Source organism: Xyrauchen texanus, chromosome 39 (assembly GCF_025860055.1).
Source record: "Xyrauchen texanus isolate HMW12.3.18 chromosome 39, RBS_HiC_50CHRs, whole genome shotgun sequence".
Taxonomy (NCBI): Eukaryota; Metazoa; Chordata; class Actinopteri; order Cypriniformes; family Catostomidae; genus Xyrauchen; species Xyrauchen texanus.
In genome coordinates, this window is record NC_068314.1 from 12,821,858 (window position 1) to 12,848,861 (window position 27,004).

The window sequence follows — 27,004 nt, forward strand, 5'->3', positions numbered from 1 at the left end:
ACCGGTGGAGTGTCGGTAGCTGTAGGCTTGCATTGCATTTCCAAAATAATAATAGATCACTATTCCAAAATTTGGTGTTCATGAACAGCAATTTCAGCTGCTATAGACTGATTCCGGGTTTGGTGGAGTTGGTTCTCAGAAAACATTTTCTAGGAAAGAAACGGTATAGAAAGATTGAAGGGGGCATGAGATCATGCATGAAAATCTCTTAGCAGTCAAAAAATTAAGCCAATTATTAAAGCAACATGGCCATATTTCCAACGAGGTAGCCTGCAATCCAATTCTGTTTATTCTCCTATTGTCTTCACCTAATGTCTTATTTAAATTTCCATTACTCTTCCAGGCTTGACTTTTTTTTTTTTAAACCGATATTTCAGTAGATTCCAAAATGTGGGAACTCTAAAATATGAATCAATTTGAGGGTGATTTAACATCCCCCCCCCCCTTCATGTATTGATCATTAGCAACTTCTGATAGAAATGAGCTTAGGCTGAAGAAAAACAAAACCAACGAAAAAAACCGTGAAAACCAATTGAATGTTTATTTAACTAAAACACTGTAAATTATTCAAAAACTCATTTTAAAATTAGATCAATCCTGGACAAAGAAATCAGGCTGAAAGTGCAGTGATGTATTACACTACTTTAAAAATCTTAAGCTACATCAAAAGACATTTCAAGCACTAACATCTTTCAAAAGAAAAAAAAAACAGGAATGAACATACTACACAGGGAGAAAGCATTTCTTAGTCAACCAATCTAATGCATGTTTCCAACATTTGTCGAGTACAGCATAAAAGGATACTAGCTGAAAATTTAGAAATGCATCAAAACAAATTCAAGGCTATGGCACATCATGTTTTCGCCTTCTCTAACCCCGACACAAAAGCTTTAGGCGATGAGCCTTTTAAAGACATCCAGAGTCAACAACAACCAATGGCCTGATCAATACCAAGAAGCACAAAAGTTTATAACTAATCAAAACTAAATGAGATATATAAAAAAAAAAAAAAGTTTTGTGGGGGAAAACAAAAACAAGATCTGGTATGTAATTACTTTCATGCAATGTTGAAAACAGCACTGTAATCAATCCTACACTGGGGTACAGCCATCATAAGAATGTGGTGAATGATCAATTTTACACCTAGCTGTGCATAAGAAATCATTTGCTGCCATGCAATCTAATCAGCGAGACACTAGTCTTGTGAGGCTGACCTAGAACGAGAGCGGGACTTTGATCGTGATGGAGAACGAGAGGCTGAACGTTTGCCAGGCGACTCTGACTGACAGCGATCCTTTTTAGGGGATGGAGAACGTGAAGCCGTCTTGGCTCGCTTTCCATTTCCATTCTCTCTTGGTGAAGCAGAGTGGCTTCGAGACTTCCTACTGACAGACTTTTCCTTGGAGCGGCTTCTGGAATCTCTGTCAGACTTTGCTTTGGAACGACTCTTGGAGCGAGATTTACGGGTATCAGAGTGAGAACGGGACTTGTGGCTAGTGGAGCGACTGCGTGACTTTCGCGTATGGGAGCGGGACCTGGACTTCCTGGAGCGTGACTTTGGAGACTTGGAACGGGACTTGTGACCAGACCTGGAACGGGACTTGTGACCAGACCTGGAACGGGAGTGGCGCTTGCTGTGGGACCTTGACCTGAAAAGGGGGACACAAGCTAGTCAGACAAAACAATAACCGTGTGAAATTTGAACCCTAACAAACCACAGTTGTGATCAAATGTACATACCCATGGCAAAATTCTACAAACCCATTTAAACCTGGAATTAAAGGAATCGTTAAGATTTTTAGGAAAGTATCCTAGGTTTTTAGCTTCATCAAAGACAAGTGAATTGACACCAATATTTGACGGTCCAAAAAGCACACTTAGTCAGCAAAGTAATCCACACGACTCCCACCGTTCAAGTAATTTCTTAAGTGACTCGACATGTTAGTGTAAAAAAAACAAAATCGCCAAGTAAAATCTGTGCTTCCACCAGCTCTCTGTAGCCATTTAAATTGAACCAACTCTTGCGTGAAGTACGTTTCTCTGTGGTAAAAGGAGCGGAACTTCTGAATTCTCACGCGAATGTGCCAACATGATGATTTTCAATTTTTACGGCGTGTCGCTAAAACACAAGCAGTTCTGATTTCTCAGGCTGCGTTTCCACTGGGGCGGATGAAATCCACTAAAGGTGCTCGCAGCGCTGGGAGAGAGCTTGCTCCGCACCCCTGCCAATCCTACGATCCACCCTGCAAGCATGACACTCGGCTTTCATAGGAATAAATTGAAAACGCTCTTGATTCTATCGGATTGATTCCATCCGCACCGCAAGACTTCATGACAAGGGTTGCGCCCTCTCATTGCCTCTAGTGAAGAGCACGACAGAACAGTGATGTGGACAACAGCTCTGATCTTTCTGCGCTGTAATCTTGAATGTTGTTCTCTAGCACCAATCATGCATAATTTCTGCCCCGTCCAGCTCCGCATGCATTGCCGCTTTTCCCTGCATGTGTAGACATGAAGCGCCGCATGAGTTAACGTGGTTTCAAAGCACCTTTTAGACCATTACGTTTTTCCCGTTAAATGTATCTTTATTAATCAGCATGTTACAAGCCTTTAATAAATCGATTTCTGTTCTAATTAATTAGGATGTCTGGGATGGATATGGAAAGACTAAAATTACTAGTTGGTAGACTAGTCTCTCACTTTAATGAAAATATACAAATGTTTTTTAATAAAAAAAAATACACATTCTAAATTCTCTCGGGACACCACTGAACCCACATTCAGCATCATTCCACAGTCACAAGGGCTTCTATGCCCCCATACTTGGGTATCTGAATCTAAATAATAATAAAAAAAAAATTCATTTTAATGTAAAAATATTCCAACAAATACTGGACTGCTGTCACTATGCTTCAGAACAAACAGATTTCTCTTTTAACATTAATTTTCAATTGATAATCTATTAAATATTTTGGTAATAGATCCAGATCCTGCAAACCCCACTGCTTTGGCCATCTCTGGACCCCTGTGCAGTTTCGTAGTCTATTTTGACTGTTTAGAATTTATTTTTTCTTCCATCATCTTTGAAAAAAATAAAATAAGTACAATGTGTAAATGTATATACAGATAAATATCGAACAATATGAAAAAGATCATCGTGATAACAATTTTGGCCATAATCGCCCAGCCCTAATAGGATGTGATTTATTTTACGTTTTAATTAGCAATTAGTTTCACACAAACATATCAATTCACTTCAGAAGAGATTACTTGATAGTGGAAGTCTTGTGGATTACTTTGATGCTGACTAAGTGAGCATCTTGGAATGTCAAAAATTGGTGTCCATTCACTTGCATTGGATGAGGATAAAAACCTGGGATACTTTCATAATCTTAAATCCTGTTCTGATGAAGAAAGAAGGTCATATACATCATGGATGGCCTGAGGGTAAGAATTTTCAGAAAATATTTTTTTTGGGTGAACTATTCCTTTAAGATAGTCTTGGGGATGCCATCACATGCGTTCAGACAAGACCCATCACTTAAATGAGTCTCCGGTGACCACTTTTTTGAGGGGAGGGTCTCTAAATTCATGACGGTCAATCACAGTAGTAAAGACAGAGAAAGAGTGAATAAAACTGGCACAACATTTCTCCCAGATGCAGTTGAAATTTAATCGAAGCACAAACACAACATGTCCAGCTGAATTATGTTGTATGGGGCTGTTCAAAAGGAGATTTTCAGAAAAATACAATTTAAGGTCAGTTATAAAAACTTAGGACACTAAAGAAACCTTTCTACGGACTCTGAAAAACACCAAAATGAAAGATGCCCAGGGATTCTTGTACCTGAAATATTCTAAAAATCTTAGTAAATGAGAATTTTAATTTTTGTTTGTGAACTTCCCTTTTAACACATCCTTGGTACCTAGTATGATAGCTTTGACAATTGTGCACGTAACTGATTGTCCTGGGCGCTAAAGATGGTACTCTTAAATTCTTTGGTTTCCTTGTATGTTCTTTACTTTTGAGTTCTCCCCTTTAGATGGCTCAATGTTGAGTCTGAATCAGAACAATTGACGGACAAAATGCTGCAAACAGTCATTAATACTTGAGGCAACACACAATAACCAAGGATGTGTAAACTTTTGAACAGAATCATTTCAGCAGTTCACTTAATTATATTGTGGAATCTACTTAATAGTATGCAGCTCCATTAGGAAAAGTACAAGATTTTATGTTCTCAAATTTTGAGGAAAGAAAGATTATGTGGGGGCCAAAAACACCTCTGTAATATAATATATATATTTTTTGGTAACATCTTATTTAGTTGTTAATACTCTATTCCAAGCCTAGTTATACACAAAACATTGTGATTTAAAGTTGATTTAGGCAAAGTTTTATGGGCAGGAGGAAATATATTCTCAGACCCATTATTCAGATTGAGAACTGAATTGAAGTATTTAAATGAAAGGACGACAAGTAAAAAAATGCCCTGGAAAATCAAATCCAGGGGGCAATTATAGCCCATTAATATATAAGCTAATTTCTGACAGTGATGTATATTACAAATTCTGCAATGTAATCCTTTAAAAACAACTATAAGTGGCATCCATACCGAGATCTGGACCTGGAACGGCTTTGTGAACTGCGGCTCCTGCTGCGAGAGCGGCGTCTGCTACGAGACCTGTGATACAGAATGCACAATTAGAGAGATCTACCGAAATCCAACATATCTAAAATGCATGCAATTAGGATGTGAAATGAGCTAAACAAGGCCTAACCTTGACCTGCTTCCAGAGTAGGAACGGCGTCGCCTAGGTTTGTCCTCCACTAGACGAATTTTTCTCCCATTAATATCAGTACCGTCCAACTTGTCCATGGCTCTCTTCATATCAGAGTGGGACCGAAACTCAATGACACCCTCATTCGTCCTTTCTTTGTGGGCATCAGCATAGGTCACCTCTCCAGCCTGACGCATGAAGTCCTGTGGAAAGTTGAACAAGTCTTTCAACAACTGATAAATACCACACAAATGTTTTCCCCAACAGATTTTTTATGGTGCTTCATTGCCAGAATGACCATAAAAAACACGCACGCACACACTTGAACCAATAAGAAAGCCAAGAGCAATTGCCAATTCAGGTTAATATAAATAATTTTAACTTAAATTGGCAATTGCTCGTGTGTGTGTGTATATATATATATATATATATATATAGCTGCAACTAACAGGGCTCAAGACTGCGACTAAAATTGTTGCAAATGTCACCAAACATAATAGATTGACAATGTAAAATCTAGTTTCCGTAGGTGACAGTAATGTTGTGTGTCTTTGTTTAACCTGTTAACCTTTGCCAGTGCGCCAGCGCACTGAAGAGTTTTTTTTCCCCCCACTAGTTTCATGTTTATGAATACATTTAACGTGAAAGAACATCATTAATCTTGGCAAACTATATATCATTTTAAAGGTGTAAGCCTCAAGCATCGATGATAGAGCTCCGTTTTTCGATGAAAAGCTTATAACGAATGTATTTCTTGCATTTATGTAAGCAGTACAGATCAAAACACACGTAATCAAAAACGGAGTACATACCAGTAGTGTCGTAATAACGAGCCACACACGCATCCACTGCTAAAAGTTCCAGATTGAATGGAAAGGTGAGAGTCCACTGAATAACATCCCATAGAGCATTTTTAGTCCAAAGAAACAATAACGTTGTAACATCGATGGTTGTTCCTTTGTTTACATCGAGTTTCTTCAGGGTGAAGTATCATACTTGTCGGTTATGCAATAAAATTATGCATAAAAACAGACTCCCGGTAGCCGAACGTTATGTGTGTGTTGCTTAGTGTAATGAACAAATTAAGACCTCACACACAAATACAAAGATAGGCAATATATAGGTCAAAATATCCAAACACTGCGGTCAGTTTTTTTGACGTCATGATATGCTGATCCTATTATTTTGTCTTTACAACGAAAGCCAATGAAAGAATTGAAATTATATGACTGATAGAAAATGTAGCCAAGCAGTGCACGATTCCAACGATACCCGGGAAGATTAAATACCTTGCGAACAAGATGTTTTTTTATTTATTTGAATCAGCCACTCTCTATTGAGGAGCTAACCTGCGACGTAGGCTGTGACCACACCCCCGTCATTTGACAACAAACAAGCCATAGTAAAAAGACGGAAAACATCTGTTTTCGCGTCTTACTGGACGGATTATCTCATCAAATGGATCGTCAAAAGAAGTTTTTTTTCTGCTGAAGATGTTTTATTTGAGATCACTCGAAGCAGCGATGACGAAATTGAGGAGATTGAAGACAGCGCCGAGGGTGATATGCTTGAGGACGGAAAAGATGGTCCAATTTTACATCGGTGAGTTGCTATGTAACATGCACACATTATACGTGTGTGTGTGAGAGAGAGAGTTTTCCCATTTGATTTATAAGGTAAATGCATTGTGGTCTGAAAAGATAATGCTACTTTATATGTATTTATTTATCTATTTATATTTGTATTTATTGGATAATTGTACAGTTGTTTCTGTCATTTTGTCCTAGCACACACACACTATATATCTATATAACGTATGTGTGCTAGGAAAAAAAAAACAGAAACAACTAAACACCTGTACAATTGTCCTATACAGTATAAATATAAATAGACTTGACATTTTTTCTGTATTTTTCCTAGCACACACACATTATATATATATATATATAGTGTGTTTGTGCTAGGAAAAATTACAAAAATAACTAAACAACTTCAATTGTCCAATATATACAAATAGAAATAAATAGAAATAAAGTAGCATCATCTTTTCAGACCACAATGCATTTACCTTATAAAACAAATGGCCTGTCTGATGGCTGGCCATCAGTGTGATTGTTGGTTCTATGTCTGACCATCCATATGAATGCTGTCTGTATCACTGGCCATCACCATGCTGTCTAAACGACTGCTCATCAGTTTGATTGTTGATTGAATGGCCAGCCACATAAAAACTATACAGAATTATTTACTTGACATGCGGTGCTAATTATCTTTCCATTCTTTCCCATGCAACAGCCATCAAGTTGAAGCTTCAGATGAAGAGTGGCATCCAAGCACCAGCCAACCAGTAGAAAAGAGATGCAAGCTCTCAAATTCTTCAAGATCTGCACTTGCTGTTTTAGACCTGAATCGACCAGTAAAAGGGAGAGGCAAAAGAGCAGCAGAAAAACCAAGTCCATACCCGCTGTGTCCCCAAGCACCCCTAAAGAAAAGTGGAACTGTTCAACTGACGAGGACGTTTGCCATGACCAGCACTGACTAAACAGGACTTAGCATTTTGCCAGAGACAACAGCATTTTTGAATTTTTTTCTTTGCCTTTTCTGTTGCAAAGAAATTCAGTTATTTTTATACATTTATTTTTTTAAATATTTCATAATATTTTACTTATATTTTTATTGTTCTGTTGTGCAAATAAATCACTTATATAAAGTCTTATGGTTGTGTGGATTATTTTATAATTGAAAAAGCATAGAACAGTGTATATGATGACTAAAATAGCTTGCAGTACCCTTCATAACATTTGGTCATTAGGTTGCTTTTTGGAGGTATCCAAGGAGGCTTCTTGGTACCTGGACATAGTTTTGGAAAAAATATTGCAGAAATCTCATTTTTCATAATATCTTCCTCAAATGTGAAATATAAACTGATGAGACTTGTGGCTTTCAATTATTTACCTAATTGGATTCCTCCAGGTCTATTTTTATATATTAATACATGAAATAATAAAACATTTTTTGAAGTTCACATTATTTATGAGGCACTTCAACTTTTATAACTTTTTATTTGTTTGAGCATTATAAACTCTGATGGATTGTTAGTAGAGTGCCAAGTGTCTTCTTTCCAAAGAGACCTTAACTGTGCCTGTGGTACACTGTTCTCAGGAGCTATATTTATTTTAATTCAGGTATGTCATTTTCAGCTGTGAGCCCCTGAGTGGGGGTGCAGGTTAACAGGTTAAAAACAAGACATGTTTCCACACAGTTTTTCACTAAAATAATTCAGAGGGTGAGAAATGTAATAATTTTCATTGATTTGCACATTTATACTTCTATTTAACAAAATCATATGGAAGTTTAATAAAAATATGATTTACCTTCATATATTTTAACCAAAACATTTTTCTTTGTGAATGAACAGTATGCAATTTTCAAAAAAAAAAAATAAGTGAAGTAGTTTTTGCACAAACTAAATTATTACTGTGGAACACAGTCAAGTTTATTATTATAATACAACACTGAATTATCATTATTTTAAGAATAAGGTGTGAACATAAATTAATATATTTCTGTCCTATTTACTTCACCTTAAACTGGGCTTTTTATTTTGATGCTGCAAGTGCTTATTTCACCTTCACCAGGAACGTTTATGAAACGTGAAGTGAAATGTTTGGTTGACAGATGAGTTTCGCATCTTGTGAACCGCTGTCAAAATTTACCGTTCTGCGTTTGTAGATTTGTATAATAACTTTATAAAGGTTCCTAATGTTAGAAATGGCATGAACCTGCAGATTCCATTTAGTTTTTTGGGGGGATTTTCTGAAATTCTATACATCAGCTTTAAGCATCCTCAGGGCACAGATTGGGAGTCATGTAGTGTGTGGCTTAAGGGTATATTGCTGTCATCATAGCCATATTTGGGTCCATATTGCAGTTATGACCACTGCCACGGAAAACTTATAATTTGAGATCCCAAGAATGAGTTGCTCCAAGAAGAGTGTCCGAGTTGTCAGAATGAACATAAGCAATAATACGTGAAAGAAAAACAAGTGCTGGATGACATGAACAAACACTTAAAGCGTAAAAAAACATTTATAAAGTGAATCTTGGAATACCTTGAGGTCCTGCCAGCTGCAACGACTGGACAGGTTCTCCACTATCAGACGATACTCAGTGCGAACGGGGGGTCCGTATTTGTCTCTTCCACTTCGGCTCCTGCTGCTGTAACCACTACTGCCTTCAGACAAAAGCCAAGACACAGGAGACAATTAGAACAAAATAAGACACTCAATCCAAAGGGCGCACAGAAGGCAAACTCTTCAGACATCAAACAGCATGATGCTCAGAAACATTAGAAAACTTTGACTTAACTGCTCCCGCTACCCGCCCCAAGAAATAAATGGGTCCCAAATAAACTTAATAAAATAAGACCTCAGAAACACATCATTCTGATGGGAACAACTACTGTGGCCTTAAAGAAATGTAATATATATATATATATATATATATATATTTTTTATTATTGACAAATCTGACCGCAGTCAACTTGTTCAATCAGTCCCCAGAATGGGTCAGAGGTTGCATTGCTGGTCTTCATTGAACAGCTCAAGAACAGCAATGCTCTGAACGTGATATTGCTCCAGTGACAAAGAGGCGGCACATTATTATAACACAGCCCCAATTATAGACACAGCAAACGAGTACACAATACCTTCAAAACAAATAAGAAAAATTACAAACAAAAATAACCAGGACTACTTACATTAGATGCTGACATTTTACCTGTCTACTGACAGAACAGCGACAGCACAAGGCACTTAGCAAGGGAAGCCCATTGCTTTTTATAAAGAAAAAAGAAAAGAAAAGGAAACTAACGGGTGGCTACATTAATTTGTTAAACCTGTCCAATATTTTGTTCAACAAAAAAACCAATGGGTTTCCTCACCATCACCCTGGTCTATTGGCAAAAGGCAGCTGTCATCATGGCTTCCGGTTAGGTCAGCCAAGGGTCAAAGGGCAAAGGTCACACACACATTGTAAGGTGAAAGCCAAGGCCAAACGGGACAGGCAGTCATCTTAGCCTCAATGGACTCGGACTCAGCCCGCACCGGACTCTTTTAAATTGAAACATCAAGGACTTTTGTTAATGTTGAATTCAAATGTAAGCAAAAATCGCATCGACACATGTCATACCGTTTACATGCCAGTGAGGCTTGTAACTCACTGGCATGTAAAGTCTGGACCAAAAATTGGAAACAGATCACCATCTGACATGTAAACATCTATAGGTCACTCTCCCTAACTTTTGAAGATTACTTACAGATATACTGCAAATTCACATGACCATCGGTGTTTTAAATGGGCCAAAACTACAAAGCTCGTTCCTTTGAAGGAATTTCCATGTAAAACAGGTCACATATTTGAGGACCATTTTCATTAAATCTTAAAAGAAACATTATCCAAAAACCATTCCATCGATGTCTCCGGTAATGCAGCCTTTAACAGATAAAATGCGTTAGTCACAGGGTGCTTGGTTTGCTGCATGGACTGTCCACTGTAAATAAAGAGATTATTCATCTCCACTTGCTCCTTGCACCTGGTGAAAAAAAATAAATAAATTTGAGAGCGTATGAAAGTGTACTTACTGCGCCCACCACCCCCATAACCCCCACTGTATCCATCCCGGTCACTGTATCCATCTCGGTCTCTCTCTCTTTCTCTGTCTCGGTCCCTTTCTCTGTCTCTGTCTCGATCTCGCCGGGGTCCTCTTGCATGCTCCACAATCACACGCTCCCCGCACAGCTCTTTACCATTCAGCTCATATACTGCATCATCCGCATCACGGGTGTCTTCAAACTCTACAAACCCATACCTGAAAAAGCAATTACAATTAACACTTGGTTTTAGGAAAAAAAAAAAAATATATATATATATATATATAGACAATAATTCAATATGCAGAGTGATTTTTTTTCCCCCAATTACAGTGATATGATTTTTAAACACATTTCCGATATTTCGATAGGCTACATTACAGCATTTGTCACCGACTAACCTTCAGGGCACAGCCATCAGTACATTGTATTCAAGCAGAGCAGAAATAGCAGAACACAATTGGCTAAGTGCGTGACATAGCAATTTTTTAAAGGGACACATATAGAGCCAAAATTGTACGGCTATAGGATGCGTGTACACAGAAGATTTTCACCACGTGGTCATATCATTATAAAATGATCTTGCGTCCTCCATAATATTTTTGGTTTCGTCAGGGACAGGGTGGTCTTATTCAACTGCAGCCATCGCACAGATCTACCACGTAACATATTGAGCAAAACCCAAAACAACGGTAGAGCTACAATATTAGGCAAATATCAGTTCACAAACAAGCTAGGTAACGTTATAGATCGCTAACGTAGCAGACTCATGGAAAAATACATTGGTTATCATCATATTTTGTCATGACTAATTTATTAATGACCCAGCATCATCTGTATTTAAGAGAAAATCACTTCATCCGATGCATTAAGTGAATAAAATAGCCTTACCACTGCCAGCCTACTTGCTGGAGTTCCACAATTAGTTAGTTTACGCACATTTCTTCTTATCGAAGAAAATGTTTTTTAACCATCTCTAGCAAGCATACAAGTTTTCCATGCGCATCTGAGATTTTATTCGCATCTTGGCGTTTCCATCCAGCAGACTTGACGATATACTATAATGTGAATAAAAAAAAAACCAAACGATTGATGTCTGTTCTTAAAAATATGTTGTGTGAGTGGTGGTGGTGTAGTGATCTAAAGCACATAACTGGTATTCAGAAGGTCGCTGGTTCGATCCCCACAGCCACCACCATTGTGTCCTTGAGCAAGGCACTTAACTCCAGGTTGCTCCGGGGGGGATTGTCCCTGTAATAAGGGCTCCGTAAGTCGCTTTGGATAAAAGCGTCGGCCAAATGCATAAATGTAAATGTTGTGGGTAGATGAGCAAAATGACCCATGCATGAAATGCATTTGGACGAGGAGCTAGCGAATTGGAATCAGCCTCGTCACAGTTTATTATATTTGGCGATTTAGCAGATTAATGGTTTTGCCGATACTCTTTTTACTAGGGACGCACCGAAATTAAAATTCTGGGCCGAAACCGAAAATCCAGGATGCACTTGTCCGAAAACAGAAATTTACTTATTTTTTTTTACCTATTTAAGAAAATTGTTGTGTATAATTGTATTAACATATTATACTTTTTTAAAATTTTTCAATTTCATGAATTTAATGAATCTGAATTGAAAAACTACAAACCAATAAAATAAAATCACACTTTTATTGAAAGTAACACCAATATTGGACAAAAAATATATTAAAACATTAATAAATATTATTCTTCATTCAGTTCTGTAAAAATCTAATTTTACAGATTTTATTAACAATTAGCCAAATAATGTCAAGTTTTAGAAAACTATTATATGCAAAACAACAGTCAAGTAATGAACTTAGCAAGCATCTTTCAAAAAGTTTAAATATACAACAGTAATTTTAATTAAAACAAAAAGGCAGAACACAGAATGGCAGAGGGCCTCTATTCCACTGATCTATATATAACTATAATATATAATTATATATATATATAGATCAGTGCTCTATTCTGAGTGGTGAGTGAGTGGTGGTAGTGTAGTGGTCTAAAGCACATAACTGGTAATCAGAAGGATGCTGGTTTGATCCCCACAGCCACCACCATTGTGTCCTTGAGCAAGGCACTTAACACCAGGTTGCTCCAGGGGGGATTGTCCCTGTAATAAGGGCTCTGTAAGTCGCTTTGGACAAAAGCGTCTGCCAAATGCATAAATGTAATAAATTAAAATTTAATTTAAATTAAAAAATTTAAATTAAATTTATTCTGTTTATGTAAACGTATGCACACTTTAAGTGAACATTATTGTGCAAAACAGCAGTAATTGAACTAAATCCAACCTCAACTGTAAATGACAGATGTATCCTCAAGTGAAGAACAAGTGTAATGTAATTGCTATACACATCAATTTGGACCGCTTTCTATTTAACTACAAGTGACAGGTTTCTCTTCAAGAACAAAAGTTGCTAAACTTTCTGACAGTCTCTCCTGTCAGAAAGCTCATCAAGAACATGAGATGCTGCACTGAACAGTCTCTCACTCTCTGTGCTGGTGCTTGGGCAGATAAATATCTGTGCGCAATCCGCGCAAGCAAAGGAAAGCGGTCTTTGTTTATGCGACCGTAGTCAAGGGGATTGTCGCTTCTGAAGTAGTTCAGCTAGATACGCCTCAAGTTGTGGTGTAGCTGCGCTAGTTGTGGCACTGCTGGAGAAGGGTCTGGCTGCAGACTGTGGGCGATTGGAGCTCCACTCTCAAACAGGAAATACGTCACCTCCACTTCGCGGGGGCGGGGCAGAGTAAATTCGCGGGGTTTTTACATTCCATACGTCGCTGTGGGGAAACATCAGCGATTTTCTCCCCTTCTATTCAGGTATTAATTCTAATGATTTTTTTAAATATAATGTTTGTAGAGTGTGCAGATGTGAGTATTATATTGATTGCTTGTTAATTTAAATGTTTGACATTTTTTTAGTTAAGAGATGCACGAATGCAAATCTCCATTTTGAGCATTATTTAATGGCCCGAGACCACATATAGATAACATTTTAGTGTTGGTGTGTGGCAGGTATGTTTGTATTTATTGTTTAATTCTGTTTAGTGGTGATTGTTTGATTGTATTGAGAAGTGTAAATGTGAAGAGAATTTAACGTTATGCATTTTCAGTTAAAACGTTTTTTTTTTTTCTCCCACAGGTGACTTCCCCGACTGTTTTCATTCTCGTTTTCTCACTCACTTTCAGAGCTAGGCGACTTCCATTAGCTTGAAGGATGCAGCAACCTTTACATTTTGAAGGGATGTTGCCACCCTAAAAGTCGAAGGCTTTTTACACGTTTCTATTTGTCCTTTTTTTTTTTTTTTTTTTTTTAAAAAGGTACCTACGATCCCAGCAAAGATGTTAAGGGTTTCACAGGATGGGGCTGTGGCCACTGACATTTTGCAGGTATGTGTTCATAATCACTTTAATGTTGATGAAATGGCTTGCAATGACTCTATATTAAATCTTGTTTCATATCTACAGTTGCCCGATGACATTCTCCAGAGGATCCTTGTCTTTGTAGTTCTACAAGACGGCTGCTCTGCAATACCGAGGCTGGCTCTGACATGCCAGAGATTAAACAACATTGTCAGCCAGGAGCATTTTCAGCAGGAGGCACACTTCAGCTGGCTTGATAGTGAGTTCAATAAGTGTGGTTGCCCCATCGTGTTTTTTTTTGTGGGTATAACAATTAGGCTAGATTAATAATCACCCTCTTCCATTTCCCTAACATGAAACTTTTGGCAGTTAAAGATTTGTTCATTTATTTTCTGAATTGTGACTTTCATTGTGTTTTGAAATTGAACAGGTGTAGTGAATTGGAAAAGACTTTCAGAGAGACACCGTCAAATGTACAGAAAGCCGTACACCATCTCTATATGCAGCCGCCTACAATGCAGCCAGCTTTACAAAGACTGTGGGGCTGGCTACCAGGGAAATGGACAACGGGGAGTGCTTTTGGGGTTTTACTCCTCAGATGACAACCCTGGCTACTGTAGCTGGGATTGCTTTTTGGATGATGGAGGTCTTGAACAGTGAAGCGTGTGTGCGCGCAGTGTTGTCTTTGATGTAACAATTTGGGTCACTTTTTTTGTAATTCAAGTGTGTTGTCAATATATATATATTTTTTAAACAATTCAATTAACTGGAAATTATTCTTCATTATTTTACTGTGGTTGATTTGCACGTTATTTTGCTTTAAATACAAAATTCTAAATAATATTTTTTTTTCATATTTGTATTTTTTTTACAGTATGGTCCCTTGCAGTTATTGTGTTGTAAAAATTTAAGATTATTATTATTATTATTTTTTTTTTACATAAAAACAATTAAAACTTAAATTGTGGAAATTATTCTTCATTATTTTACATTGGTTGATTTGTACATGTTATTTAGCTTTAAATAGAAAATTCTGAAATTATTTTTACTATAATATTATATTTAAAAGTCATAAACCGTAAAAGTTTAGTATACTGCTTTGATATTGTGTGTGAAGATTAGGTGAGGTCAAGTATATATGCGCTCGGTTAAATATATATATATATATATATATATATACACACACACACACACACACACATCTTGAAAGTTCTGCTGAACAAACTTCTCCTTATCAGAAACTTTGAAGAATTTCCACACCGCTGACATGATCGGCCTTTGTTTGGTAGCGCTGTGATAAGGGCTAGATCGATCTAGAGAGAAATCAGAGCACTGAGGGGCGGGGAGGTATACATTTTCTGCTTTTTTCCTCTTTCGGCCGAAAACCGAAAGTGCCATTTTCGGCCAAAAATTTCCGGTGGCCGAAATTTCGGTGCATCCCTACTTTTTACCTTTCAGCTTTTTATTTAACAGCTGTTTTAAAAAGTCAGAATGAGTCACATTACATAAACTGGCCTTTTTTGTGAACAAAACATGGAACGTCCAAAAGATTAAATATTAGGTTCTATAGTTTGAGAATCAGTTTTTTTTTTCTTTAGAACCTTATAAAAATCTCTTAAAAGCACATGAAAAAAAATTGGTTCTCTATCAAAACACACTGAATACTATTACTTCAACTGATATATAGATATATATATATATATATATTTATTTTTTGGGTTTAAGCATTGTAAATAGTATTTAATTATTTAAAATTAATCTATGCCATGCTTTTCATTTTAACCCCAACTGGAAGTTGCTGGTCAAGGACGAGATCTGTTCTATGAGAGAGCACCTGTCAGCTTCTCTCCTCACCTGCACAGGTGAGGTGTTTTAAATAGCGTGGTTGTTGCTTCAGAAATGTATTAAGTATCTTGTATGCACCGTTCCATCTGTTTACTCCGAGTAGAAGATTGCACGGCCCAATCGCAAAAGGTATGATGGATTTCAATCCTTTATCATCAGGTGTGTGCACTGTCCTGATAAGCGAGTGACCGGCAATGACACAAATTAAATGGAGCGCACAAGAGCAGAGATTTGCATTAAAAAACATATATATTTTAAATTCCATAAACTGCTACCTCGTCATTATTAGGGGTTCAAGCCCTTACCGCTGAAACCCTATTGTAATTGTTATGATCTGTATTATTATTCTGCCATAAAACTGATCGAGCAGAACCGTAAGGCCTAGAGACATGAAACTTGGTCAGATAGTACTAGGGCTGCACGATATTGGAAAAAAAATACATTGCAATATTTTTTCCCCAACGATATATATTGCAATATTGTGAGCCATCAATCCAGGCTAAAGTCAATAATCTCGGCTGTATGACTCTCCGGGAAAAATGCCGTCTGCAAACTGCGACTTTTTTATCTCAAAGTCCTCTGTGAGGAAATGGACCGTCAGACTTATGTAGGGCTCCGTTGTCCTGCTGGACCACAATTCTGTTGTAGCTGCATAGTATTCCACGTGAGACAGCTCTGCTTCAATCTTAGATTTGCATTTTCATACAGCTCTTTTATCGCAACTTGGGAAAAATATGTGCGGGATGGTATAACATACAGCCTGTCAAGCGTTCGGATAATTTTCTTAAATCCCTCTCTGGCGACGGTGTTTAATGGCAACATATCTTTAGCGATATGAAACGTTATTGCGTCTGTTATGTCTTTCTGTCGTTGAGAACCTTTCTGGTAAGGTGTCATACTCGCAAAGGCATCGCAAATAGTTTTTTGTTTTGGTTGACATCCAGATTTGACTTTGTATTCGTCGTAAAGAGCTTTGTGGTGCCGTTTTAAGTGATCAGACAAACTGGTGGTGTTTCCTTGTTTTGTGGCCACAACTTTATAACACTCCAAGCAAAGTACCTCTTTTTCGTCAACATCCTCCTTTTTGTAGCCGAAATAGTCCCAAATATCTGATTTTGACTTTCTTTTTGGTACGAAATCATCCTTTATTTGCACGCGAACCTCTTCGTCACTCATTTTTAAGTAGGATTGCCAGAGAATGTTGGCTGTGTGGGAGCGCGGTGAGCAACTGCACAGCGAACCAATCACTGTGCTGGCACGCGGAACGTGCATGTCACCACAGCAACAAGCCATACAACAAACTCGTGTTTACTGTGTGCTACCGTTCTCTTAATACATCAATGTGTGCTACCCTTCACATCACATGTTTCGGCGATGTGACTATCGCGCATGCGCACATCGCGATGTCGATGCTAAAACAGAATATCGTTCAGCCCTAGATAGTACCATTGCTCGCTACTCACAAACACCGACTCGGACAAATCTGTCAATAGGGGGCGCTACAGCGATCAAAAATGCAAAACTGCTCATAACTCCTAGACCGTTTGTCATAGACTTAAGTGCTTTATACCATTGGAATCCTTGGCTCAAACTAAACTTGTATCGCCACCTAGGATTTTCATAAAACCTACTTTTGCTAACTAGTCCTAGGTTTTTCATCTGATCGGGTCCAGTCTCATTATCAAAAGCTATCAAAAAGTTTTAACTTGACCCGATCTAGCTACGATATGCGAAAACATCGGAAGTAGGAGTGGCCAATTTTATGTAAATGGCTATAAATCTCGAAGGAAATTAGATATCTTCAACAAATTTGGCATGTTTATGTAAGAGGTCAATCTTTGGTCATCTAGAAAAGATGACAGTTTTGCTGCACGGTGGCGCAATAATAAAAAAAAATATGAAATTGGCAGTAACTATGAAACCATTAATCCTATTGACTTCAAAATTTGCATACATTGTCCATATAGACTATGATGGCAGCTGAGACATTCACATATGTTGAAAAACATGGCCCCATAAGCCAATTACATTTCAGCAGCTATTACACAAGGTTAACAATGTTGATACGCACCCCCTTTTTGAGCACAAACCATGAAAATGACACATCTGAACTTAAATGGTTGTATTTACTAGACCCTTTGGTGTATGGACACAGTTGCAGTATATTTTGAAAGACACTTTGGGCTTTATTTCCCAAGTTTCAGAATTAATATACATTGTTTTTTTTGTTAAGTTAGAGAAGCTGAAATTTACAGTAATTGAAATATTTTGTGCTGAACATCTGTTTATAATCAAAAAAAAAAAAAAAAAAAAAAAAAAGGTTCCTGAGAGCTTTTTTTTCCCTCTGAAAATCACTGCTGATGTACAGAGTAAAATTAAGGCTCCATGAATAAAACCATGCCGTATTTTTAAAAATAGACTTTAGACTTATATAAGATAACATACTGTTTTACAACATTAATGCTGCTCAAATTGCATAGTTTGCATAGTTGGCGCTTGTCATGACAATTGCCCCAAGTGTGCCGAACTGGATTCATTTTCATAAAAAAGGTCTGAAGTCCTGTTTTGATATTGCATGTTTTCATTTGTACTCCTGGCACAAATTACTAAATTGCTGTTTCTGGAGCATTGCTATCATGAAACAGATATATCAATGTTAAAACAGATATCAATGTTGAACCCTTAGACCTTGAAAATATGCATAAGTTAACATTAATTACATTTATAGATGGTAAATGATATATTAAAATGTAAGCAGCGTGTGGTCGATTGCGTATCAACAGGTTAACAATGACTGATCGGAACGAAACTCTTGTGGACCCATTTGACTCTTGGTCTAAGAGTAGTGCAAAGATTAAAAAAATAATTAAAAAAAAGCCACTAGGTGGGGCTATCACGATTTTTGTATGTGTTAATGGTTGTATATAATGCTGTGTTGTGAAAAAACCCAAGTATATTAATCCATTTAATATATTAAATTATATAAATAATATACATGACCTGATGGCTCTTCTCATTCTAAACAACTTTGCCTCAAGCATTGGTGTCAATCAAACCATTCGGTAAATATTTCAGATAATGTTAAAAACCTATTTTTGAGAACTAGTCCTATGCTCAACCTCAAAACAAATGCAGTTCAATCCTCTGGACTCACTAGGTCAATATTTTCTATATATAACACACATTTGGGGAGTAACAGAACACATGTAACAGGATAACGTATTTATATTCAAAATGTTAGTAACTGTTTTCCACTACAGTTATAATTTAAATAATTGGTAATTAGAAAACATTAAAAAAGTATTTTGATTACTGAATAGATTACCTCGCATTTTATTGTACATTTTTTATTTAATATTTAGTCCTTTCAGATGGACAACATTTAAACAAATAATGTGATCCAAAGTGTATTTGAACAGTGGTGAAACACTTATGATGCGTTACATTCATACAGGCAGACAGAGAAGTTTGGAGCAGACGAAATAGAAATAAACCTTGTGTAAATTGCCAGCTTTATGCTAAACTAAAATGCTATTTCAAGACTTTTTACATTTCACATGTAACAATGCACAATCATTTTTATCAAATAAATAAAATCACACTGGATCATAAATGTATTTTTTTCCTAGTAAGACCTTTGATATTAGGGCAAAACATGTATTCTTGATAATTTTGGTATTGTTTTCCCGTAAACATATCTTAAATCAAATTGATCTAGTTAAGGGTTTTATCTCGTTCTAGAAACATTCTCGACATTTCGATTTTCAGATAATTAATTTTTAACATGTGTATATTGTCTTACTGTACTGGCAGAGTTCTTATAGTCAAAACATGTGAAAAATCTACCAGTGCTGAAGTAATCCAAAGTATTTAGAATACGTTACTGACCTTGAGTAATTTAATAGAATACATTACAAATACAGCATGTATTCTGTAATGGAATGCATTTCAAAACACACAACATTTGCAATAAAATTACTATTATATGGTTTAGATGCATTGGTTAAATTATTTTTCTTCAAACGCACACTTCGCGTCATAAATGGCGGTCTGTGACACATCCCGGAATGCAACGACGCGAGAAACACGTTTGCTCAACAAGAAGCGTTTCCGTTGATTACGTTTAGAGACCTTGCTGTAGGATATAATTACTGAAGTGCTCGTCTACTTTTTTTCCCTACTAAATTTGACAACATTGCGCAACAGGAAACAAAAGCACATCGTTTAAAAACTTCAATGTAACGCGTTTGTAGCAGGTCAACCGTATAAACGCTGTTTAAAACACAACATGCAAATTCAATGCATAAACTGAACGACCAGGGCTCGAGATAATTTTCTGTGCCTAAGAAAGTGTCATGACGTTTAAAAATACGCCCAAAGCTCCGGTAACCCAATTTTCAAATAAAACATTCACGCGTGGAACACAAAAACCCCCCGCCATTTTGAGCGCGCGGCACGAGCCACGGTATGACCCATAAAACTACAACAAATACTCACATTTGGCAGATAGACATGCCCATTACTACGTGTGTCCATAATGTTCCTAGTCAAACCAATGACTGAATTAAAATTGCACTGAGATGAAAATATAACTATTACAGCCGTTAAGTATTAAGCTCGCATCGGTCTGCATACAAACTCACCCGTTCTTTAGATCAATCTCCAAAAGCTTTCCGTAGCCGCTGAAAAATCTCTGAATGTCCTTCTCCAACACATGATAGCTCAATCTGCCCACGTACACACGCGGCATGGTTCGTTTTTAGTATGAAATGGTCAAAACCTAGAATGGACCCTCGTTGCTTTAACGCCGTCGGACTCCACGGAATGGCAACCTCGCGATTATAACGGCCACTCCGCCAACGTCATTTCCGGCGTGCTTTGTATTCACAGCAGTTACAATGTACATCTATTATATTACAAGAGAGAACGCAAGTGCACAACAGCAGTTTAGAGAATATGAAATAATAAGAGAATAAAGAAATCTGTATACAATAAAAATAAAAACAATCCAAATCAATAATTAATCTTTATAATAAGTATAAAGAGAAAAAGAATAAAGAAAAGTCAATTACATTATTTTTTTTTTTTAATTTTATTTTAAGTTTAGGGTTCTGTATTTTCATATTTGAAAGGGTTTCAATATAAATCTTAAGATCACTATTACAAAGTAAAGTATACAAAGGCTTTTTCTGTGTGACTTTTGCTTTGTTAATATAAAACATTACTAAAATAATTATGAGATAATTTTTTCAAGACAGATTTGATTTGCAATTATTTCATTACATTTTATAGGTGTACTCAGTACTGTTTTACTCATTAAAAAAGTTTTACTCCTAAAGAAATTAATAGTAATGTATAAGAACATGGCCACTCACATGAGGCGAAGACTCCAGTCATATCGGTAACCTTATAAAAGCTGTTTTATTCTACATGGAGAGGGTCCCCTCATGGGGCTGCCATGTTAGTATCACATGACCAGCCAAACACTACTCGCTTAATCTCAGTAACTTCACTGTTTTTGGACACTGTCACTCATGGACTAATCATTGCTGTGAATAGTGAATTTCTATAATGGCATCTGTAACTGAAAAGTATTGATTTCGAATGATGCTGCATCCACACCACTAGGTGTCGGTGTAAGTTCAAGATTAAATATTTAAAGAATTAATGAGTGCACCTTAAATACATATTTTCCCAGGAACAGATTGTTTTAGAACAATCTAAATTATTTTAGAACAATCTGAGGGCCCTAAGAAGTGTGAAAATACCATATTTTACTTATCTGATTAAACTGAAGAGAGATCCGACATGACCAGTGAGTTCGAAATATGGCATACTACCCATACTACTCATACTACATTTGACATGTCAGTCTATGCCAATAGTAAGAGTAGTATGCAGGGTCGATTTTAGTTATAAGCCATATAAGCAGGGCCCCCGTGTGACCAGGGGGCCCTGCATAGTAAGGTAGTATAATACTATTTCTTTATTTCTTTTTTTAAATATACCTAAAGCTAAGAGTAAGACTCAGGCAGCTGTCAAGGCTCAGTTAAGCCATATTTATTTCTGCTATTAACATTTTTTTGATTTCTGTATTAAAAAACAAACAAACACAATAAACATATATATATATATATATATATATATATATATATATATATATATATATATACAGAATCAACTTTAACTCCCATTATTTCCTCATCCCCAAACCCATACTGTCCCTCAACAAACTATGTCTCCATAATCCAACTGACATCGCCAGCAAGTAGGTGTGTCTTTTAACCAAGTCTAAACAATCTAGAGGGAGTCCAGTAGAAATTATGCAAAATCTTAAACTGAATAAGGCGTACCCTTGCATCTCTAGACAAAGTTTAAACATTAGTTTAAATTCTTTCCCACACCCCATCTCCAATACCAAGTTCAAATCTCTTTCCCATAACCTCTTAAGAGCTGTTTAGTCCCCGTCCCTTAGACTCGGAATCAACAAGGAATATACACTGACACTTCATGCCCCTTTCCAATGGCTGTGAGCACCATGGTGTCTGCAGCTTAAGGGGGCTGTGTACTACCCCCAACAATAGTACAAAGTAGATGGCACAACTGTAAATACCTGAAAAATTGAGACCTAGAAATCCCAAATTGCTGTTATGTTTTCAAATGATCTCAAAGCTAATTTTCATAAAGGTCACCAAGTGTAGCAACACCCCTCTCAACCCATTCTTTCCAGCAAAAAGAGGACTTGTTAATACACATTTTGGGGTTCAGCCATATGCTTGAGGAAACATTTAGGTAAGTATCAACATTTTATGTATGGGAAATCTTTGTCCATACGGAATGCGAGTGTGAAATAATGGGATGCATTTGTCTCTGTTTGATAGAAAGACTTTGCAATGTGAGATTGGGCAAAGACTGGTTGATAAATGTAACACCAGAGAGGGGCTCTCTCAGGTGGAAGAGACTAATGGGCCAGGTGTATGTGGCTGAAAGCATAGTAATAAAACAACATTTTGGTGTGGCCTAAACCACCTTTGTCAGTTGCTCTATGTAACTTACTGAAATGCAACTGAGGTCATTTACCATTCCAAAGAAAGGACTGGATATTCTATCAAATTGTTTGAAAGAAGAACTTCTAAGGGGAAAGACTGTAGCAGATAATAGAATTTTGGGATATAATTATTTTTTATAATTTGACCTTCCCAGCCATAAACAAATGTGGTGAAGCCCACTTATCAATATTGCACGATAACCTTTTCATTAATGGGTCAAAATAAATTAACTAAATATCTAAAAAGGCTTGCCTTGGCCATTGAAATTGTAAAATTGAAAATTTGTAGAAAGAATTAACAATTTTATGGAACCTAGACATATACCTACTAGACATATATCGACAAATAATAATATATAATCTACGTAAAGTAGAAGTTTATGCACCACACATCCTGCTACAATGCCAGGAAAATCATCCTCTTTTCTTATTGCGGCTGCTAATGGTTCCAGGGCAAGACCTGGAACCAGGGAGAGAGGACAGTCTGGCTGGGTTCCCCTACCAAGAGAGGAAAAATCTATAATGAATCCATTTGTTTGCAATGCCACTAACGGTTGTTTAAAATGTTACTTTATCCACCCAATTAAAGTATTCTCAAACTCGTAAATTTCCAAAATCTTAAAAAGATACCATTTCACCATATCAAACACCTTCTCGGCGTCAAGTGAGATGGCAGCGATTGGGGTCTGATCATTCACTGATCACTGAAAACATAATATTTATAAAATATCTAATATTATCAGAAGAACTACGACCATGAATAAATCCCACTTGATCTATATGTGTAATAGATATAATTACCTAATCTTTTAGTCATCATTTTAGATAAAATGTTCACATCTAAATGGATCAGGGAAATTGGACAATAAAAAAAATTTGTGTAAATAAACTTTTATACACATTTGGGACTTTTATCTTTTTTTAAGAATGAGACTGATCAGGATTTGCATCATGTTTGGCAGTTCACCATTCTTTAATGACTCTGTGTAACATAAGTGGAGCCAGTTCTGTGACATAAGATCTAAAAAATTCTTCAGCAAAATCATCTTTACCAATTGGCAATCCTTTGATTACTTCAACAAGCTCCTCCAAAGTAATATCAGATCAAGAAAGTATTTTTGATCAGTCGTCAGTTTAGGGAGTTCAAATTGCTCTACGAAGTTGCTAATATCCTTATCGGTAGATGTGGGCTTAGAACTAGAAGACTTCACTGAAGGAATGGTGGGAAAAAACTCTCTCTGTTTTATGTATCTGGCACTGTGGTTTCCCTGCTTTGTCCCCTGACTCAAAGTATGTCTGTCTTGCCCTGAAACTCTACCTTCTGTGACAAAAAAAGTATTGTACCTATATTAGAGTCAATGCTCTAAGACCATTGGATGACATTAGGCACTTCAGCTCTATTTCAGCACTTTCAATGCTCTTTTCCAATTCAATAAATTCTTGTGCATTATGAATGTGGTATATTGGCTGATCCGCCCCTAAGAGCTGCCTTAAGTGCCTCCCATACCATGCCACAGAGGACACTGAGGACCAATTGGTTTCTAAATAAACACCTACTTCTGCCTTCACCATTTGTTGAAATGCTGGGTCCTGCGAAAGGATGTATTAAAGTGCCATCGATATTTAATTTTATTTAGTAGTTTATTTGACAGGGACAACGGACAGTCGATGACTGCCCCAGAATTAGCTAGAGAGCTAAATTTCATCTGTAGTCCCTAAATGATTTTCTTTTCTTTATATGCTGCAACATCTCAAAACAAACCAAAGCATGATCTGAAATTAAAATATTCCCTATTGAGCAGTCAGTGGCAGATGGAATAAGTGACTTAGATTTGGAAAAAAATCTAGCCAAAACAATAATGACTCTTCCTAAATTATCTTTTAACAGAGACATTTAAATTGTAAATGCTTACTTATCAATATGATGACTCCCTGCTCTTACTCAAACCAGCACTACAAAACACATGCCCACCCCATGCTCTGCCAAGTTTTTCAGCTTCCTGTGGAGAAAGGTGCGTTTCTTAAAGGAACACTATATCAAATGTTTTATGCTTAAGAAAAGTTATAACATTCCTTCTTTTATAGGGTGCCCCAGCCCATTGACATTCCACTTGGAGAGAAACATTTTACCTATATTAAAGTGACATATTCAGAATCAAAATCAGAATGAGCTTTATTGTCAAGTATGCTTACACATACAATGAATTTGTCTTAGTGGCAGAAGCTTCCAGTGCACAAACAAACAACAAGTAGAGATTATAAAAAAAACAGAATAAAAATAAAAATGGAATAGAAAAGTCTTATTGTGGATATACACTCACCTAAAGGATTATTAGGAACACCATACTAATACTGTGTTTGACCCCCTTTCGCCTTTAGAACTGCCTTAATTCTACGTGGCATTGATTCAACAAGGTGCTGAAAGCATTCTTTAGAAATGTTGGCCCATATTGATAGGACAGCATCTTGCAGTTGATGGAGATTTGTGGGATGCACATCCAGGGCACGAAGCTCCCGTTCCACCACATCCCAAAGATGCTCTATTGGGTTTAGATCTGGTGACTGTGGGGGCCATTTTAGTACAGTGAACTCATTGTCATGTTCAAGAAACCAATTTGAAATGATTCGAGCTTTGTGACATGGTGCATTATCCTGCTGGAAGTAGCCATCAGAGGATGGGTACATGGTGGCCATAAAGGGATGGACATGGTCAGAAACAATGCTCAGGTAGGCCGTGGAATTTAAACGATGCCCAATTGGCACTAAGGGGCCTAAAGTGTGCCAAGAAAACATCCCCCACACATTACACCACCACCACCAGCCTGCACAGTGGTAACAAGGCATGATGGATCCATGTTCTCATTCTGTTTACCCCAAATTCTGACTCTACCATCTGAATGTCTCAACAGAAATCGAGACTCATCAGACCAGGCAACATTGTTCCAGTCTTCAACTGTCCAATTTTGGTGAGCTCTTGCAAATTGTAGCCTCTTTTTCCTATTTGTAGTGGAGATGAGTGGTACCCGGTGGGGTCTTCTGCTGTTGTAGCCCATCCGCCTCAAGGTTGTGCGTGTTGTGGCTTCACAAATGCTATGCTGCATACCTCGGTTGTAACGAGTGGTTATTTCAGGCAAAGTTGCTCTTCTATCAGCTTGAATCAGTCGGCCCATTCTCCTCTGACCTCTAGCATCAACAAGGCATTTTCGCCCACAGGACTGCCGCATACTGGATGTTTTTCCCTTTTCACACCATTCTTTGTAAACCCTAGAAATGGTTGTGCGTGAAAATCCCAGTAACTGAGCAGATTGTGAAATACTCAGACCGGCCCGTCTGGCACCAACAACCATGCCACGCTCAAAATTGCTTAAATCACCTTTCTTTCCCATTCTGACATTCAGTTTGGAGTTCAGGAGATTGTCTTGATCAGGACCACACCCCTAAATGCATTGAAGCAACTGCCATGTGATTGATTAGATAATTACATTAATGAGAAAAAGAACAGGTGTTCCTAATAATCCTTTAGGTGAGTGTATACATATGTACAAATACAAAGCTGCTATATACATATCGTGATATTAAGATACAGTGCAAGGGAATATAATGGCAGAAGAGGTAGGATATGAAAGAGGTAGGATATGTTATAAATATAAATAGACTAAGCTGTGTATTGTACATAATTATTGCTCAATGGGGCAGTTTTGACTGTTCATGAGATGGATAGCCTGAGGGAAAAAACTGTTTGTGTCTGATGGTTCTGATGCTCAGTGCTCTGTAGCGCCGGTCAGAAGGCAATCGTTTAAAAAGGTAATGGGCTGGGTGAGAGTGATTTTTCCAGCTCTTTTCCTCACTCTGGAATTGTACAATTCTTGAAGGGAGTGCTGGGAGCAATCAATAATCCACTCAGCAGTCCAAACTGTCCTTCTGATGTCCGATTTCATAGCTGAACCAAACCAGACAGTTATTGAAGTGCAGAGGACACCCTCAATGACTGCTGAGTAGAACTGGATTAGTAGCACCTGTGGCAGGTTGAACGTCCTAAAATGGTGAAGGAATGACAACCTCTGCATGGTCAATGTTGGCGTGTTCCTCCTGAAATCCACAATAATCTCCACTTTTTTGAGCATGTTCAGCTCCAGGTTGTTTTGACTGCACCAGACAGCCAGACACCAGTTCAACCTCCCTTCTGTATGCGGACTCATCATCATTTTGGATGAGGCCGATGACAGTAGTATCATCTGCAAACTTCAGGAGCTTGACAGAGAGGTACTTGGCGGTGTATTTGTGTACAGGGA

At 37.3% G+C, this 27,004-nt stretch overlaps 1 protein-coding gene across 1 annotated transcript; it reads right to left on the bottom strand.

The window, feature by feature from the left end:
• Window positions 1–517: 517 nt before the first annotated feature.
• On the bottom strand, window positions 518–20,515 carry srsf6b (serine and arginine rich splicing factor 6b). Its single transcript, XM_052111513.1, has 6 exons — window positions 20,308–20,515; window positions 10,425–10,651; window positions 8,895–9,016; window positions 4,783–4,985; window positions 4,617–4,685; window positions 518–1,649 (listed from the first exon to the last, which is right to left on the bottom strand). The coding sequence occupies exons 1-6, from the start codon at window positions 20,412–20,414 to the stop codon at window positions 1,196–1,198; spliced, it is 1,182 nt and encodes a 393-aa protein (XP_051967473.1). The 5' UTR covers window positions 20,415–20,515; the 3' UTR covers window positions 518–1,195.
• Between the last annotated feature and the right edge of the window lie 6,489 nt (window positions 20,516–27,004).

Coding starts and splice junctions, on each gene's coding strand:
- srsf6b (XM_052111513.1), bottom strand. CDS start 20,414: ATGCCGCGTGTGTACGTGGGCAGATTGAGCTATCATGTGTTGGAGAAG. Junction 9,017..10,424: donor TTATGGGGGTGGTGGGCGCA/GTAAGTACACTT, acceptor TTTTGTCTGAAG/GCAGTAGTGGTTACAGCAGC. Junction 1,650..4,616: donor CGTTCCAGGTCCAGATCTCG/GTATGGATGCCA, acceptor CCCCCTTTTCAG/GTCAAGGTCCCACAGCAAGC.